Source organism: Colletotrichum acutatum (genome assembly GCF_030867785.1).
Source record: "Colletotrichum acutatum strain CBS 112980 chromosome Unknown BDZ83scaffold_41, whole genome shotgun sequence".
Lineage (NCBI taxonomy): Eukaryota > Fungi > Ascomycota > Sordariomycetes > Glomerellales > Glomerellaceae > Colletotrichum > Colletotrichum acutatum.
Genome location: NW_026849035.1, coordinates 158,685 through 176,624, shown reverse-complemented (window position 1 = coordinate 176,624; position 17,940 = coordinate 158,685). Strand labels below are relative to the sequence as shown.

Sequence of the window (17,940 nt, the reverse complement as noted above, 5' to 3'; positions counted from 1 at the left end):
GCAGAAGCATCACATCGGGCACTACTCAAAAAGATTAACTTCGCAGGGCACGTGTGAAGTGTGGCTTTCCCGGTGGGAGTCCGCCAATATCATGATATCTATCGAGTATCTCTATCTTGCTTCATCATCGCCCCAAATGGCACCCACGATTCGCGCTATAGCCCTGGGAGAATCAAAGACCTGGGCGTGGTCCTTGTCCGGAAACCAAAGGATGTCGATGCCTGACCCAGCGGAACGGTGACTCTCGTAACCCATGCCCGATATGGGTCCAGCCTTTGGTCCGGCAACGTTGCGCCGGCCATGCTCGCTTTGCAACCATGCGGGGTGTCCCGCCTGCTGGCCCTGACCCCCCTCGGCCAAATACCTGGCGACAGCGTGGCTGTCGACAATCAGGTCCAGCCCGGACAGGCATACGGTAACCTGCCTCGCTTCCTGCCGCTCGACGCCCGCCGATTCCGATCCTGCTGTGCGACCAACCAGTTCGTCAGCCCAGATGGCGTTCTCCCTCCAAAAGAAGTATCTGCCGAGGCAGTGGGCGACCCCGGGGTCCATGCTCGCAAAATACCAGAGCTGCCACTCGTTTGCGGTCGACGGCGCACGTCGTGTGAAGTTGTAAGCGACGTCGGGCAGGTGCAGGAGGATGCTCACGGGATCAATGAGCACGGCCCGCGGGATCCTGGCCTGCAGGTCTGGGCATCGCATGGCATGGGTTGACAAGATGGAACCGTACGAATGGGAGACGAGGGTAAACTTGTCCCAGGCGTGATGGTTTACTATCTGCTTGAATTGTTGAAGGAAGACCTCCTTGCCCAGCGGTGGGTCAGTCAGTCGGAAGGAGACGGGCAAGATTTCGATGGCGATGACACCTGTCTGGCCGCGGCCTCTAATCCTCATGGTGGTGATCTCGGCGAGAAAGCGGACGTAGGGCCACAATCCGATGCCGATGCCGTGGAGGAAGACGACGGGTAGACCTTCTGCGCGGTGGGGGCGGTGCCAGTAGCTCAGATTACCGGCCGAGGATCGCCGGCTGGCAAAGACCTGTTGGAGACGAGGCGGGAAAATAGCCTTGTCTCTTGGCTGCGCGTAGTACTGGAACCCGTAGAACCACAAGGAGAGGTGTGTGACGTGATCTAGGAAGGCCATGATGGCGTACCACCAGACGGTGCGGTACTTTGTATCTACGGAATCGATGGTCAGGCGCAGACACTTGGCCGGCCCGCGACCGGGCTTAAAGGGCCTGCCGAGCAGATGTTCACTGCGTGTTATATACTGGTCCACCTCCACGTCGTAGTTCTCCCCATCCCTGGCGCTGGCCCGGCCGACGTCCTTTTCGCCCATGTCAAAGAAGGCCCAGAGGAGAAAGTCGCGGACGTTGTCGCGATGGATGTCGGCCATGTCGGCGCCCAAGAACCACATGCGGACGTAGCGCTCAAAGTCTGGGATGGTGGCCATGCAGCGCTCAAAGAGGGCCAGGCGGTCGGCGGGCGAGGAGGGGCTCGGGTGCGAGGCGGGTTCCCTGAGGCGTTTTGTGTAAGGGAGCCAGATGAACAGGGCGTAGATGAGTTCCGTGGCTGCCATGCATGTTATGACGGCGGCGGTTGTGAGCCATTTTGAGGACGAAGAGGAGGAGGATGTTGTGTAGTTTGCGCCGAGGAAGCTTGCGATGAGGAGGGCTGCGTAGGGGAGGAGTGGGTACCGGAGTGGTATTATGCAGGCGCGGATGAAGATGTACTCATGAAGTGTCCGCCCGAGCATATTGGGGAGGGTGTTTGTGTTGTGAGCTTTAGTGCTGGTTGGTGATGGTGGTGATGATGGGCATGAATGAGAGGCTGGCGATTGCTCGTTGCTATGAGTGTAAAGATGATGCTTTGCCGTTTCTTATCTGTCAAAAGATAAATGGATAGAGAGAACACGAATGATAGCCATGTGTAGATGGAAACAGAGCATTGCTTCCTCGGTCTCCCGGGCTTGAAGCGAATAATACACGTACTGGAGATCCTTCTTCGCGTGATGTTCAGATTTCGTTGGGGATCGTCCGAATCACGCGGTACAAAAAAGGTGTACTAAAGTATGTAGTCGACCCGGCGAGCTAAGGCAGGGGATGGAGGGATGGAGCGGCGGTGGATTGGATGACGAAACGAATCGCAAACCTGTCGTCCCCCTGCTCTTTTCTCCAAGTTTGCCTCCAAGACGCTTCTCTTTTCATCTGAGTTATCTGTAGCTAAGGCAATATTCACACCTGAAAATCACCCCCGGTACCCGTATGGTATAAGTTAAAATGCTGTGTCCAAGTATCTCAAAAACACCAGACAGGACTTTGGATTGGGGGAAATGATGGTAACCCCTGGGGAAATCATAGCGCTGATTGGTTCATTAGAGATCAAGCTTCAATCAAAGACGCCCCAATACCGTTGAATCAGCCCATCTCCTCAACGTGACTGTGACATTCATATGAATTGACAGGCACAGACAGACAAACTTGCGCGGATTGTCACGCGTCAAATCGTCTTGCCGAGGTTTCTGCCCATCCGTCACCGTTGATTGACGTGCATTGCAAAGAGCCTCATCTTCACATGCTTTCAAGGTAAGTGTCATACCCATGATTGCTTTTTGCAAGTTGTGTCACTGCGCACATGCAAACTAGTTCATTTTTCTACCATACAGGTCTTGAAAATCAAGACCCAGTCGAGATAGAATTTGTCCGATGTTCCGCCCCTCAACAACAACTTCTCCCCGAATGCCCTTTGCACGCTTCACTCCAATGAAATCCACGACTGGCCCCGACATCGGTCTTCTTTTTCAGGTCAGCGTCGGCGCCGACCATGTAGCATAATCCTTGACGTTGACATTCACAGTGCTGCGCTCGAGGATGGACGGCTTGGTCGCGGAGTTGAGCAGGAAGTAGTTGATATACTGCGTCAATTCGGCATTCTGCCCGCTCGGGAACGAGCAGTGGTTATGCCCGCCGACCAACGAGAAGCCCATGTTCTCCGGCACCCCGAGGGCCTGGTAAATGAGCCTCCCGGCCTTCATGCAACCCGTCGTCGACACGGGGCCCAGCCAGTCGATGTCGTTCTCCGCCACGTACAGCCCGCGCGGCGCGACAAGTCCGGCCAGCAGGTGATGATCCTCGGGCACCTGCGACGACCTCGTCGCCCACGTGTTGAAGAGGGGCGAGAACCAGACGTTCTCCCCGACGATCTGGCTCGACGTCTGGATGTTTTTTCCCTTTGCCTTTTCGCTGTCCGAGATGCGCCAGCACGCCGCGCCGCCCGAGCCCGACTCCTGCGGGATCGTGAGGGCGATGCGCTTCTCCAGCGCGCCGACGACGAAGGCACCCTTGCCGTTACGCGAGCAGCCCGTCACGCCTAGCATCTTTGTGTCGATTCCCGTTTGCGCCGAGCCGAGCTGCTCGAGGCCGTCGATGAGGCGGCCTACGCCCCATGCCCACGCCGTTAAGGCGCCTGCGCTGTGCTGCTGTCCGAAGAGGGTGTAGAAGAGGCCCTGGCCTCTGCTGTTCTGGCCGTTTTGGGCGGCGAAGGCGTCGTTGCCGAACGTGATTTGCGCGACGGTGCCGGGGATGGGGATGCTTGCACCGCCGACGCCGATGATGGCGGGGAAGAGACCCGTGCCGGAGGGCTTCGTGACGGAGGCGGTCATGCTGATGCTCTTTGTGCCGACGGTGACTTTGACTGTGAGAGTGTTGCCCGAGAGGGAGGCCTCGACCTTGTCCGGGGGCGGGGGGAAGTCTCCGAGCTCGTACTGCTCGAAGGCGTTTTGGATCTCGGTGGCGCGGCAGGCCCAGTCGGCTTTTGTTGCGACTTTGGAGCCGTCGGCAAAGGTAAAAGGGTCTGGGAGCTTTGCGTCGTTGACGGCTGGGATGTTTGTCTTTGCTTTGCCGCAGTCGGCTTGCCGGGCGGAGACTTTGTCGGCGGGCATGGCGAGGGCCGTGCCGGCGAGAAAGAAGAGCGAGGCGCGTAGAGCCATGGTGAGATAGGGAGAGTGAGATGATATTTGGTTCAGGGGCAGGCTCGTGGTGCTGCGGATGAGACGAGCTTCAATGAGAATGATATGGTTTGTTTCTTGAGATGATGTCTTCTTATGCTCATCGTGATTCGGATCAACGGATGTCTGTGAGTACATAATGAGGACCCTATATGGCTTTCATTTAGTGTACATCATTTGGATAATGACGGGTGTTTTCCAAGAGCCTCAAATTAGCCGGCAATGCGAGCTCACGGGACTGCTGGAATCACCACAAGCGAGCCATGCGGCGCATCGTTAAGCTTACTTAACTGCCGTCAACTTCCCCGCCGGCTACTGTCTAGCAGCTCAACTTAATATGCCCAAGACAGCCGAAGAGATGGCCCGGATGGGAACATGAGCCTAATTTTGGCCCATTTTGTTCAGTGCGACACAAAAGAGGCCAGTGAGAACTAGGCCAAGCAATGATCTGCACCGGCTGAATAGGAATAGTACGGGCAACAAGCGGAACGAGTCCAGCTTTGCAAGTTGATGCTACCCATCCCGACGAAAGAGTTTGTGGGATGTTGCAATGGCGGGCTGGATTTCGAAGTAGGACAATGTCCAAGGAGAACAGTCATCGCGAAGTTGGAGAAAAGAGCGACGGCCGTATCCGAGACGGATCGCACCGGGCCACCGGGGATGCGGAGTCGCGGACCCGACAGGCGGCCGGCCCTGGTGGGGCTCCTATTTTCTTCCCACCAACAGCCGCCGCCTGATTGGCTAAACATTTTCCAGAGCCCATCTGCCTCCGTCGCCCGGCTGATTCTCGATCTCTTACGTCTTTCCACCTCTTCCAATCCTCAGCCCACCACCCCCTTTGGCTCTCCGCGCAAACCGACGCTCCCAATCTCGGTCCACGAGCCCGCACCAATCCCTACCGATACCACGTAGCGGAGCAATTCCTCCTCCCGCCTGCGAACCGCACGCCCCTCGAACACGCCTCGTCCCTCCTCCGAATGGTCCGCGTTTGAGAGAGAGCAGTCCCGCGAAACATCCCGCCGCCGCCGACCGGCTTCTTCCTCCCCCAGGCCGACATGAGCGCAGAGCAGAGCAAGAACCATGCGGCCAGCTCCCACCTCACTCTTGCGCCCTCACCGACTCGATAATGTCTGTCGCCAATGCGTTCGGAAAGCCTTTGGCGCTACCGTCCCGCGGGGCAACAGCAGGAGTAGCATCAGCTCTCTGCCATTGATCACGAGCCGGTCCGCCTCGACGACAGCCGCAAAGGCAGCACCTGCAGTGCGACTCAGCGCGAGCTACTTCATCTCCAACAGCGTCCTCGACCGCTCCAATGCCCGGCCTAGACCCCTCGGCAGCCGGAGCTCCTCAGCTTCCGTAGCGCCATCGTCTTCCTCCTCCTCCTCCTCCTCCTCCTCCTCTACCGCGCGCTCCGAGTCAACGACACCAATCGACGTAAACCAAGATCTGCCGCACCGTCGCCGCCAGGCCGCGAGACGCAAAGCCGCCGCCGAAGCCGCCGCCGCAGCCTCCTCCTCGTCGCCCGACGTCCTCCCTTCTCAGGATGCCTCCTCCGCCCTCACCAGCGTCGCCGCCCAGCAGCCCGCGCACTCGGCCCGCCGCATCTTCTCCACCCTCCTCTCCCTCTCGAAGCCCCGGCTCTCCGCCCTCGTCGTCCTGACCGCGATGGCGCCCTACGCCCTATACCCCGTCACCGACTTCCTCTCCCCGGCCATCACCGAGTCGCCCTCCCTGAGCCCGCTGACGCTCCTCTTCCTCACCACCGGCACCGCCCTCTGCTCCGCCTCGGCAAACTCTCTCAATATGCTCTACGAGCCCAAGACGGACGCGAAAATGTCACGCACGCGGAACCGGCCCCTCGTCAGGAACCTCCTCTCCACGCGCGCCGCCATCCTCTTCGCCGTCACCACCGCCGTCACGGGCGTGGGCGCCCTCTACTTTGGCGTCAACCCGACCGTCGCCTTCCTCGGCGGCGCCAACATTGTCATCTACGCGGGCATGTACACGCCCATGAAGGCCTTCAGCGCCGCAAACACGTGGCTCGGCGCCGTCGTCGGCGGTATTCCCCCCCTCATGGGCTGGGCCGCCGCCGCGGGCGAGACAGCCTCGGGCGACGGGTCCTGGCGGGAACTTCTTTTCGCCAGCGACGGCAGCTCCATCGGCGGCTGGCTCATGGCGAGCTTACTCTTCGCGTGGCAGTTCCCTCACTTCATGGCGCTCTCGTGGGGTATCCGGGAGGAATATAAAGCCGCGGGGCTGAGGATGCTGGCGTGGACGAACCCGGCGCGCAACGCGCGCGTCGCGCTGCGGTACAGCATCGCCTTCATCCCCATCTGCGTCGGGCTCTGCGCGGCGGGCGTGACGGAGTGGAGTTTTGCCGTGACGAGCTTGCCCGTCAACGCGTGGCTTACGCGCGAGGCGGTGCGGTTCTGGAAGTTTGAGGGCCACAAGGGGTCGGCGCGGGGTCTATTCTGGGCGAGCGTGTGGCATCTGCCCGTCGTCATGGTGCTGGCGCTGCTGCAGAAGAAGGGCATGTGGAGCCGGGTGTGGAATAGCGTCGTTGGCGTGGACGATGATGATGAATGGGAGGACGACGACGAGCTGGATGAGATGCCGGTTACGTTGCCTCCGCCGCGGGGATAGGTGATGCCAGCGGCGTGTTTTTGTAGTAGAAAACTCGGGATATTGTATGATAGTGTTGCTCGTTTGCCTCGTGGGGGGGAATCAGGGGGAACCATCAATACCCATAGTGGTGCTCCGGTCTTAGATTTCTGGGTTCAAAGATATAAAGACCTCACTCTGTAAATCCAGTGTTTGCTCATTCGGGAAGACAAAAAAGCGCGGGTGTATTTCCAGAAAATCATGATTTTCTTTGTTTTTCAAGTTCAAAAAAAGCATTCCATTGGCGGTTCCCTAGGTTCCTCTGCCTCCTTTTTGTCTCAACCTGGTCTTTCTCTCTCCTCTGGTATCTCTATAGATGCTAGTATACAGAAGAAAGAAATTGTTGCGATACCTCCCCACATTCCCAGGTACTGTTCTGATCATTTGTTCGTCATTATACGGAAGCAAAAGAATGGCTCCCATTTGTGCTGTTCATCCATCCCCGCCAAAAAAAAGTAAGGTAAACTCGTAAAAGAGTGCCCAAGTTTCTTACCAATGTCGAAAACCGAGAGCCCATCTTTAGGTGAATTTGAATAATACCCATGCAACACCGAAAACGCCCCCTGGAATACCCTGCAAGATAACGCCATAACCTATAAGGAAAGTAGAAGAAGGAAAGGTGAAGAAGCCTCAGGCCCTTAGCATCCAAGGGCTTAGGACCACTGGAGGGACTCGTTATTGGAGTCATGTAGTCACATCTGCTGTTGCTGCTGGCCGCCGGGTCGGTTGATGATGGCGTCGATGCCCATATCCACGCTTGGCAACCGCTGCCCGTGGGGGTGGAGATAGGGGCTGGGAGACTGAGACTGGCCGTGGCCGCCGTATCCGCCGTTGACGGAGCCGTTCGAGGAGACGGAGCTGGTGTATCCGTGGTGGGCGCCGGTGGCGGCGTGGTGGCCGTAGCCGGCGTACTGGGCGGCGTGCATGGGCTGGAGGTGGTGCAGGGAGGCCATGTAGCCCGCGGCCGAGGCGCTGCTGCCGCTGGCGGAGTGTCCGGAGGAGACGGTCTCCGGGCTACTGTAGGAGGCGTCTAGCTCGTCAACTGGAGTTAACCCGAGGCCGCTGATGCCGCTGTCATCGTCATACCCTGGTGGTAGTGGCTGCCCTGACTCCAGGCGCTCCCGTCTGGCCCCGGCGCGGGCTGCGCTTTGTAGGTTCTTGAGACCGTTCGACATGCACTATAGAAGGAAGTGAGGTTAGCTAGGGTTGTCTCTCGTCATGTTGCTATTGTGAAGGTGGATTGCATTGTACCTTGGCCTCGACGACGTTCCATTTCTCTCCCGTACGAGCAGCGAGACCAGACCAGATCTCCTTTCTCATGCTCATGTACTCCTTGGCCAAGCGCTCAAGCTTGCGGTTGTCCCAGTCGTCGGCACCCTTGCGCTCCATCAGACGCTCATGGCGCTTTCTGCAGGCGTTGGGAGTCTTGTTGGGGAAGTAGGTGGTCTGGATCTGGCCCCAGTTAAGGCCCTGGGAGCGGGCCGCGAGCAGCTGCTGATCATCCTGCGGGGTCCAGGCTCCCGAGGAGGCGCGGTGTTGCATCGGGGGCACGGAAACCGGGGGCGCAGATACCGGGGCGTAGCTCTCGTACGTAGGCTGCGGCTGCTGCTGCTGCATGGGGGCCGAGGAGGAGGGCAAGGTGTAGTAGGCCGACTGCGGCATGGCCATGCGTTGGTTGTACATTGCAATTGGGTTTGCTGCGGGAGCGAGAGAAATTGGCATTGGGTTTGCGTAACGGTTGTGGTTGTGGCTCGAACTGGATGCCCGCGTGTGTTTGGGCATGATAACTCGGGAAGGTAGATGTTGAAAGAGAGTGGATAACCTCGAGAAAGAGAGTATTGTCCGGTATTTAGTGAAGGCGTGCAGATTACTGATTATCCTGCGAGAAGAGAAGCGAGTGTCCCGCTATGTTGTTGATGATGATGATTCTGCGCCTCGCCTGGAGGTGGTTTATGGAAAAGGTCGGCACTGGTTATAGGGCGGCAGAATGGAGCGAAAGGAGATTGACGGACTGAAGAGGAATCTAGAAAATCCGACTTAGGAAATATGATGACTATGACGAGAGGAAAAAAAGAAAATAGGAGATAGAGGAAAAAAGGAAACTGTTGTGAGATGGAGAGAACTGTCTTGACAAGCGAATACAAGGTCAAAAGGAGGTCGAGAAGCCGGACATTGGGCCTGACTTTAAGCAACATCACGGTCAGCCAGGGAGACAAAGAGAGACAGGAGCGCGGTTATGATGAGGCCAGGGTTATGAAAGTCTGAAACAGGGCAACTTGACAGAACAAGACTAAACGAGCTGCCAGAGCTGCCCATGAAACCCGTCTCGTGTGTCTAGAGGGACAGACAACGAGTCCTAGAGCTACAGACATTGGCCAGACGTCTCATCGGGATGGGCGTCTGTCTGAAGGCGGGCGCGTAGAACTGGCCGGGTCTGGAGGGCGGCTACAATAGGACCCTGGGGCAATGATCGGACGGGTCGCCGGGGTCCCGAAGAAGGGAGCAGTAGGGCTCAAACGGGAAGAGACGGGGGCTGGTAAGGGGATTTGAGACGGGTAGAGGTAGTGGGTAAGAGTAGGCGCCAGCCTTGCCGCGCTCGCGAGTGCCTATTTGGAGGAGGTTATCGGCCGTGTTAGGGCTGGATCATGCCACGACATGGCGTGGGGTCGGACAAAGTCCCCGATTCCCTGAGAGAAGGGTAGCGAAGCAGACGGCGGCAGCATTGAAGCTCTAGACTGTATAGAGCTGTTGGGGCGGTCCGCAGCCCCCACGACGGCGGCGGAGGAGCCAATGAGGCGGGAGACGGGAGATGAGGAAGGATAGGCGCATTGCATTGTGAGCGCGCGGTAGGTGAGCAGAGGTGGGCAGAGGTGGGCAATGTCGTAGGTGAACTAAGTTAAGACGGTCAAGACAAGGACACCTGTGGCCTGCCGTTGAATGCGGGTACTTGGAAGTAACGATAGCAAGGGACCACTGGGTCTGGGGTCCGATCTACAGCCCGATCGACGCAGATATGAGTCCAGCAGACGCGTCGTGAAGCGAAGAGAGAGCCCGGCTGCGTTTGAGTAGGTAGATACCTAGCATGAGCAGCCGGAAATTAGATGGAGATCTCGTAGACCGCGCGTCGGCGAGTGAAGAGAGACTTGAGCATGAACCACCGGGTTTCCCTGAAGTCTGAAGTATGAATCCCTTCCATTATGGGCTGGACAGTGAGAATTATGTCCCAATGTAAGTGAGCGAGTGTTGGCGGCATGGAGTGGAAAGGTATCCATGGATCATGAAGTGAGTGGACAGGGGAAACATGGGAAAGCAGCGACATTGAAATTGAAGGTTAATTAGACGCGCGCCTGGAGTACAGAGTGGGGCGGTTCATCATCAGTGGACCTCGATGAACGGGTGCCGGGCCTTTTACTGGCCAGGAGTGGAAATAGCATACGCTAACCTTCTCTGCTTTCGGATCCACAGCGGGCCGGAGATTCTCCACAGAGATACATTCCCGCCCGGCATCCATGCCTCCCATCGGATCTCTCTTCTCCTCTTCCTTGAACCTTTCTGCAGTGTCACGCAAAGCATTGCCTAGTATTACACCATTTCTCTGTAGTCTGGCCTGGAAATAAGCGAGGTGTTCACGGCTCCATCGCCTGCAGAACCAACACATTGCTGGGGCTGTATGCACTTCATTAACATCAAACAGCCCTCGAGGGAAGGCCGCATCTGCAAAGCAACCTCCGCAGCCGAGCGCTTGTTTCTCTCGTGACCCAAGGGCGACCTGGATGACGCCGGAAACGCCAAGTTTGTGTTTGTTTGCTATCGATCTTCACGCCATGTAGAATCGTGTATTACTCGACTCGAGACTCAGAGGGCAGTGAAGCCCTAATCATCGCCGGGCCGTGCTATAGATAGTGGGCTGCTGAAATGCCGCTTTCAATATGTTTCTGTTATGAATGAAATCAAATCGAGAATGGCTCGTTTTCTATTGCTATGCGAGAAGTCATCTCCTCACACAACTTGGGGAGAAATGTTGGACCTCAATTTCTATCTTACCTACGAAGGGGCTTGGGATGGCTTGCAGCACTCTCCGTTTTTGAAGAGCGGATCGCCTGTAGAGTCTTGGTACATCATCTTGCTTTGAGGCACAGCAGGATGTTCCTGGGCCGTGGTTCCTTACCATTGAAACATATCGGTATCCCACGCCTAGACCACATGGAAACCTTGGTTCGTTCCTAGCAATAGGGAGGAACTCAACTTTGGCCGGCGTCTGCCCACACAGTTTTTGGTGGGAGCGTCGAATTGCCGGTGGCAAACTGGCAGAGGAAGCCGGCCGGGCCATCAATAGCTTGAGCACGGTCCATTTAGCAGGCGCGGGGCAGACCAGCGGATGAATAGTGCCTCTGCTAAGGATGATCCTACAAGCCGCGAAATGGATTAGGTTCCTCTTCTGTCAGCTGTATCCAATGACGATTTGGGGCTGCAATTCTTCAACTCCCTATCTGTACCTGGATGCATGTGCCTGTGTGCCTGGTAAGGAAGCCAGTAATGTGGCACTGTGGCTTGCACCAGGATGGAGGCACCATAGGAGGGGGCTTCCTTCTCTTCCCAAGTTCCAGCAGTTGGCTCTCAAAGAGAACGCAATGCTCCACGTTGCCTCACTGTAGTTCCGTGTGGGCGGCTCCTAAGGTATTTTAGCCAGGTTGGTGGCAGCTGATTGTGCTGGTGTAGTGGATTCTAGACCTCGTTCCTTTGTTGTCGGATGAGGAAAAGCCAGTCATAAGGTACCCACCTACCTTGGCATGTAGGTATCCAAGGTAGGGGCAAAAGACTCGTGGCTGCAGCTGTCAGCTTGGCTGAATGGAGAACTAAAAGATGAACATTACCCCTCCAGATCTGCAACGGAAAGCCAAGCCGACAAAGTACCTAAGGTAAGTCAAGGTCAAAGAGAAGGGTTAGGTTAGGGGGAACAAAACAAGCATTCAAAATCCCGTCCTGTTCCATTCCATTCGTTCCTTCCATTCCACAGACGGCAGTTCTGCAAGGCGAAACCTGGGCAGATAAAACCGATAAGGCGAGACCCCTGCTCACACTGCTCGTCCTGCACTCCAACCGCGGGCTTACTTCACTACCTACTCCAATTATTAACCTACTTTACCTACCTTCCGTGCTTTCTTTACCTCCACGTTCGTTCCTACCTCACCACCGTTGAACCCCGACTTTCCTTGTCAGCATCTTCATCACAGATCGCTGTGGCAAAGAAAGGGACTTTGGTGACCAATAGCTGTCTGCTGACGACCGGTTTCCTCTCGCCTTTTGACAGGTCAACGTCGCGGGCATCTTACAATCCTGCATCGCTTTTACCTCAGTCACATCACCCTTTTTTTTTTCCCCCAACGGTCATTCTCCCTCCTCTTTTACCCCGACAAACATTCAGACTGTGAGAGACTCATAAGGGGGTAAGAGCGACTTTCCTCACCTGTCACACGTGTGACCTACCTTGGATACAAACAACAGCCCCTCTTCCACCTCTCTTTTCCCTGCTACATTCAAATCTACTTAGCCTCACTTCTCATACCTCATAAAATTCATACTCACCAGTCAGTGGACTCACATGGATTAACAGTCAATTCGCAGCTTAGTTCAGAACGGCCATCAAGAAAACAATCACTTTCACCTACTACACTTTCCCTCGCACCTTCTCAACTCGGGATCGCAAGACCGACCAAAAGATCGAAAGACTAAAAGATCGCAGAAACAACAGACCGCAGGATCAAAAGGTCGCAGGACCAAAAGATCAAAGGACCAAAAGATTTGAGAAGTACAGGATAGCAAGACCACAAGGTTGCAAGATATCAGACCGATTTACTTACTACGAACATCATCCATACAATGGATTCTGACACATCCAACTTTACCCACTCGGTCCCAATCGGACACGACACATCCATCGGCATGGGTGATAACTTCCTCATGGCATGGCCAACCACTTCAGTGACGGGAGCCTTTATCGTGGCTTGGCTCATCTTGTGTGCCTCTCTGCGCTTCAGACGCATCAATGCCCTGCAGAAACGCATGGGCTACACTGACCGCGCTTCTCTTGCCGGCATGAGCAATACCGATGCTCAGCTCATCCTCAAGCACCTCATCGAGTATGAGTTTCCCAAGTTCTACCTGCTTTCGCTTCAGTTTGCCATCTTCAAGGTATGTCCAACCTATTGGCTCTTTGCGCCTATGATGTAGTATATGGCTATTGACTCTGACGTACAGACCTATGGCTTCGAGACCGTATCCAAGCTCATTGTTGCCACCAAGAATTTGGCTGATCCTGAGAACGCGCAAAAGAGGTGAGACCCACGAGAGCAGAGCTTATCATGCTTGCTCATCTTCAAGCCTTGGCTAAGGTAGCTAACACATTTCATCCACAGATATGAGGACACCACCATCATCTTTGGCGAGTACGTTGAATACCTCCATCGGTTCCCCCTGGTACCTCCAAACCCTAGCTGACCATCTCCTGCCAGATTCTCCATGAATCCCCCTACCTCGGACCGCGCCCTCAAGGCCATCTCTCGCATGAACTTCCTCCATAGCAGCTACAAAGCCCGCAACCAGATCTCCAATGCCGACTTCTTGTACACCCTCGCCGTCTGCGTCACGGAGCCCATCCATTTCATGCGCTTCTACGAGTGGCGCGACCTCACCGATATGGAGGTCTGCGCCATCGGCACCCACTGGAAGGCTATTGGCGACGCCATGGACATCCAGTACAAGGGCTACCTCGCTCAGGACTCATGGGCCGACGGCATCGAATTCGTCAACGACATCACCGCCTGGGCCAAACGCTACGAGATTGAGGCCATGAAGCCCGCTGGCACCAACATCCGTGCCGGCGCTCAGCTGACACGCATGCTCCTCTGGCACGTTCCGAGCTTCGCCAAGCCTTTTGCGCAGGAGGTGTTGACTGTCCTCATGGGAGCACGTGTTCGCGACACCTTCTGGTGAGTATTTCTTTCCCGGCCATTGCTCCCAATAACTCCCCTTGGAAGGTCACTAACGTGCGCGTACTCATCACAGTTTTCCGGAACCCGGTATCGTCGCATCTCTTACAGCCTACGCCGCCCTCGTCGCCCGCCGCTTCTTCGTCCGCCACTTCATGCTCCCCCGCTTCTCCCCCGTCGTCTTCTTCTCCGATCCGGACCCCAAGACCGGCCGCATCTTGCACCACGACTACCTCGTTCACCCGTATTACATCCCCGCCACCTTGTGGAATCGATGGGGCCCTGTCGCGCTGGTCACCCGTCTCCTGGGAGGTACTGTCCCCGGCTCGGAGAAGATGATGCCGCACGGCTTCCTCGTCGAGGATATTGGTCCCAAGGAGAAGATGGGCAAGGGTTCGGCCGAGTTGGCTGAGGGTGTCGAGATGCTCCGCTGCCGCGGCCGCGGTGCCTGTCCCTTTTCGGGATGAGTTGGTGGTAAACCCATGAGACATGAGAATGATGGAAATCAACAACAGGGTCGTAAGGAGGAGATATACAAGCATGCAGGATTGCGGAATCCTTTCTTCCGAGAAGGAGGCTCAAGAACAGGCGTTTTGGTTTCTTCCTTGCGTTCATTGCATGAACGGGGGCTAGAAACCTCGGAATTCGGGCTAGTTGGCGATCCAGAGGGAGTTTCGTCCTTACATAGCCTCGTATACCCAGAGCATGATACATCCTCTTTCCATTGAGCACTTGGACGGAACAATCTTTTCACCATGTATGATTTTTCCTTTCACCTCATTGCCGTCACACAACCTCGACTACTATTTTTCTTCGCCTGGGGGAATCTGCTGCATTTGGCCATGCTATCATAAATTCATTACCTCCGCGCCCCATGCTCCTCCTCCCTTTCATCTCTCCAAGAGTTCTCTCCTTTTTTGAGTTACTCTCCTCACGGCCCAGCGATTCCGAGGCCAACGCGGCCTTGCCCGCCGCCGCCGCCGCCGCCACCACCATACGGTCCCACGCCTGCGCTCATACTCCCACCCGAATTCGTCCCCGTGCGCTCACGCATTCTCCTACCCTCCATGAGACCTCGCAACCCTCGCTTCTGCAGGCCGATGACAGAGCTGAGCTCGCCTCCCCATACCTCGCGCATACCACCGCGCTCCGAGTCACCAATCTCGGAGCTCCATTCAGACCCGCTGACGCTCGTCGTAGCGCTGAGTTCGTCGCTGGAAGGCCGGCCGGAGGACATTGCGGTGTTGATACGCAACGCCGAGGTGCGTGAAGAAAGTCCGTCTGCGCCGCCGCCGCCGTTCTGGGACTCTTCTGAGGGGAACAGCGGAGAGCCCATGGCGTCCAAGGGTACGAAGAAGTTGGGGTTCAGGGAGCCGTCGATGCCGCGGCCACCGCCGGCGGCCATGGCGGTCGCATTAAAGACGGCAGCTGCGTTTCTCGAGTCCAAGAGGGCGTGTAGGCGCTCGACTACTGCCTCGAGAAGCCCGTCGATCCGGTATGGGCGGGCAATTTGCAAAAGCGAGCAAAGGATGGGAGGTGTGCACAATGGCGATGACGGAGGCGGCAGTGAGGATGTGTAGAGGAAGTGCAGGAGGGCCTGCACCGTGAGGTAGGTGTGAGGAAGGTACAAGCATCGAGGCCGCGAGTTCGGTGGTAGAGACCTCGGGGTCGGGGCTGAGTTGACTGTGGCGGGATCGACACCGCCGGCCGAGCCCGGTAGGGAGAACGAGGCTGCCGAGGCGCTGGTCGGAGCTGTACTCGGGGCCTTCGCCGATGATCCGGATGAAAGCACAGTGCTGGCCATCGACGTCGAGCTTTCGGCTGTATTGCGGGATGGGGTGATTGTAAGAGCGGAATTTCTGATGGGGTTGTTGACTCCAGATCGAAGAGTCATAGCATCGCTACCATCCTGAGTTGCCGTCCCTTCTCGCAACAGCTGCACAAAGTACGGGCCCCATCGCCTTGCCACCATCCTCGAATTGATGGGTATCCGTTCTCCGTGTAGGCAGAGGATGTCCATGTCGGAAAGCTCTCGCATCGCCAGTGCCTTTTCGCCAAGCTCCTCGGCCGCCCTAGAGTGGAAGCGCCCTCCGGCCGTAGTTCCTGCTTTTCTAGCCAAACTTAATCCCGGGATAGTGTAAGGACTACTGGCTGATACGAAGCCAGACATTGGCGTCGTCTTTCTCGGGTTGTCGTAGAATCCAAAAGCTTCCAGCTCGACCATGCAAACATTGGAAAAGTTGATACGACGGTGGTTATAATCATCGACGAGACTTCGTTTCCGGTTGCCAAGAATCACAAAAGTGTTCCTGCGGTTCCAAAGCACACCGCGGTTCCAGCTGCCTTGGCTGAAGACAGCACCACCCGCATCAATCCGAGACCAGGTCAATGTCTTGAGGTCAAGAGCCCACAACGCATATTCCTGCTTCGAAGAAGTGAGGTATGTGCCGCTTACGACAAAGTAGGTATCGATGACGCCGCCGTTCGGAAACCGCAGCCCTGGGGGCGAGTAAGAGCCCGACATGGGTTTCTCCGTCAAGGTGCCGTCTGAAGATCGGATTTGTAATTCGAGCTTGACGTCCAGGAAATTGTAGTTTGAATAGATGAGCATTGAGGATCCAGGCTCCCGAGCCTCTTGGCTGATGCCGCCCTCCCGTTGATATCCATTCACGCTTGACTTTCCAATTCGTGCCGTAACAGAGGGGGGTAAAGGAGCAACGACGCTTCTGTAAGCGCCGCAGCTCTTGTCGAGAGGTTCGATAGCGGTCCACTTGAGGCTGCGAAGGTTGAAAACACTAATTTGCTCAATGTAGTGGTTTGCGCCATCCTGGCCACCAACCACCACCATTTCAGCGCCGCCAGTTCCATCAATGTTGATTCCTATTCTCCCTTCGTTGGGGTTGCCGGATGATGGGTTGTGCTGCAATGCTGATAGTGGCGCCTTGTGCGATGCGAACGATGCAGACGAAGGCAATATGCAGGCGCAGTGGGCGTAACGTCCTTGTGGGGGATCTTGCGTTGGAATGTAGGTCCACTTTCGGGTGGGAACATCGTAGATGTAAATGTCCGACATAACGGTCACCTCTGGCTGCTGATCCGGGCCTGCGTTCGCTTGGTTTGGTGTGGGAGACATGCCTCCATAGCATACCAGCTTAGTGTCCCCTAACGGGCACATGGAATGGAAGTATCGAGGCGGTGGTATGTCGCCCGTGGTTTCCAGCTTCGACCAATGCCTGCGGATCAGATCCAGCTCGTACAGATCGGATGTCAGAGGAGCCGGGCGACTCCGCGACAGGATCCTCCCTCCAAAGACATAAAGTTTATCCCCTAGTATAGTTGTTGTAGCTCCGACAAGCGGATGCGGTTCCCTGCCCGTTGTCCTATGCACATTGCACATAAGGCCGGATAGATGCGCCGAGGATGAGGACGCAGTGGGTGTACCAACCGCCGAGGCGGGTGTTCTTTGTTGGTTGGAGGACTGGTTGGAAGATGGAGAAGGACCTGCTGACAAGGGACCGTTGCTCCGCGGAGTCAAGTTCGGTTGTTCCCTATTATTATCGTCGGCTCCATCTTGTCTCGAAGAGCTTGCTAAGCTACTCTGGCTGCTGGCCATGTCGGCGTTGTATCCTGATCCGCCGCTGTACATCTGAGCTCGTTCCGCTGAGGCGCTAGAGTCCATCGTACTGGTACGACTATACATATCATCGGCCGGAGCTTCCTCGATGGCACCGAGACCCCCCAAATTGTAATGTGCAGGAGGTGCTTCAGGCCCTGTGGGAGAAGGAAACGACGCTGGCGGTTCGGGTAGTGGTTTGGCGAGGCTGCTCTGTAGGCTCAGACTCCTCCCATGCTGGAGCTGGGCCGGGCGATTTTTGGACGAGTTTGGTACGGGTGTCGGCGTCGAAGAGGTGGGGGGAGAGGGCGACGAGGTCAAGCTTGGCGAGACGCTGTGCAGACCCAAGCGAGAAAGTGACGGCTGTCTTGTCAGCCTCGATTCGCCGTCTCGACTCGGGGCGAACTTTTTGAAGCCGCGATATACGCCCGAGAGGATATCCGAAGTCGTTTTGGTTGTAGGAGGAGATCTGTCCTGCTCTGTCTCCGAATCGGAAAAGCGCGAGAGATCGCCCTGCGCGGAAGACTGGTTCGAGGTTAGTCCCGGGCCAGACATTGCGACACAATCAGCCCCCAGGCTGTGGATACAGCCTGGAGAGCGATGCGCAACAGAAACAGTCTCGGCGGGTTGAGAAGAAGAAAAGCGCTCAGAGGCTCAAAAAAGGAGGTTGAG

At 56.4% G+C, this 17,940-nt stretch overlaps 5 protein-coding genes across 5 annotated transcripts; 1 reads left to right on the top strand and 4 right to left on the bottom strand.

The window, feature by feature from the left end:
• Positions 1–111: 111 nt before the first annotated feature.
• Positions 112–1,755, bottom strand: BDZ83DRAFT_576494 (uncharacterized protein; the record flags this gene model as incomplete). The annotated part of the gene is made up of 1 exon (XM_060504922.1): positions 112–1,755. One exon carries the CDS (start codon positions 1,753–1,755, stop codon positions 112–114), a length of 1,644 nt encoding a protein of 547 aa, XP_060365526.1.
• Positions 1,756–2,799: 1,044 nt separating this feature from the next.
• On the bottom strand, positions 2,800–3,987 carry BDZ83DRAFT_576609 (carbohydrate esterase family 15 protein; the record flags this gene model as incomplete). Its single annotated transcript, XM_060504932.1, has 1 exon — positions 2,800–3,987. The coding sequence occupies one exon, from the start codon at positions 3,985–3,987 to the stop codon at positions 2,800–2,802; it is 1,188 nt and encodes a 395-aa protein (XP_060365525.1).
• Positions 3,988–4,926: 939 nt separating this feature from the next.
• Positions 4,927–6,854, top strand: BDZ83DRAFT_303144 (protoheme IX farnesyltransferase). The gene has a single exon (XM_060502265.1). It carries the CDS (start codon positions 5,086–5,088, stop codon positions 6,646–6,648), a length of 1,563 nt encoding a protein of 520 aa, XP_060365524.1. The 5' UTR covers positions 4,927–5,085; the 3' UTR covers positions 6,649–6,854.
• Positions 6,855–7,358: 504 nt separating this feature from the next.
• Positions 7,359–8,448, bottom strand: BDZ83DRAFT_576383 (uncharacterized protein; the record flags this gene model as incomplete). The annotated part of the gene is made up of 2 exons (XM_060504913.1): positions 7,359–7,844; positions 7,918–8,448. The coding sequence occupies 2 exons, from the start codon at positions 8,446–8,448 to the stop codon at positions 7,359–7,361; spliced, it is 1,017 nt and encodes a 338-aa protein (XP_060365523.1).
• Positions 8,449–12,645: 4,197 nt separating this feature from the next.
• On the bottom strand, positions 12,646–17,301 carry BDZ83DRAFT_719183 (kelch domain-containing protein; the record flags this gene model as incomplete). The annotated part of the gene is made up of 2 exons (XM_060512153.1): positions 12,646–12,869; positions 14,718–17,301. The coding sequence occupies 2 exons, from the start codon at positions 17,299–17,301 to the stop codon at positions 12,646–12,648; spliced, it is 2,808 nt and encodes a 935-aa protein (XP_060365522.1).
• Positions 17,302–17,940: the final 639 nt, after the last annotated feature.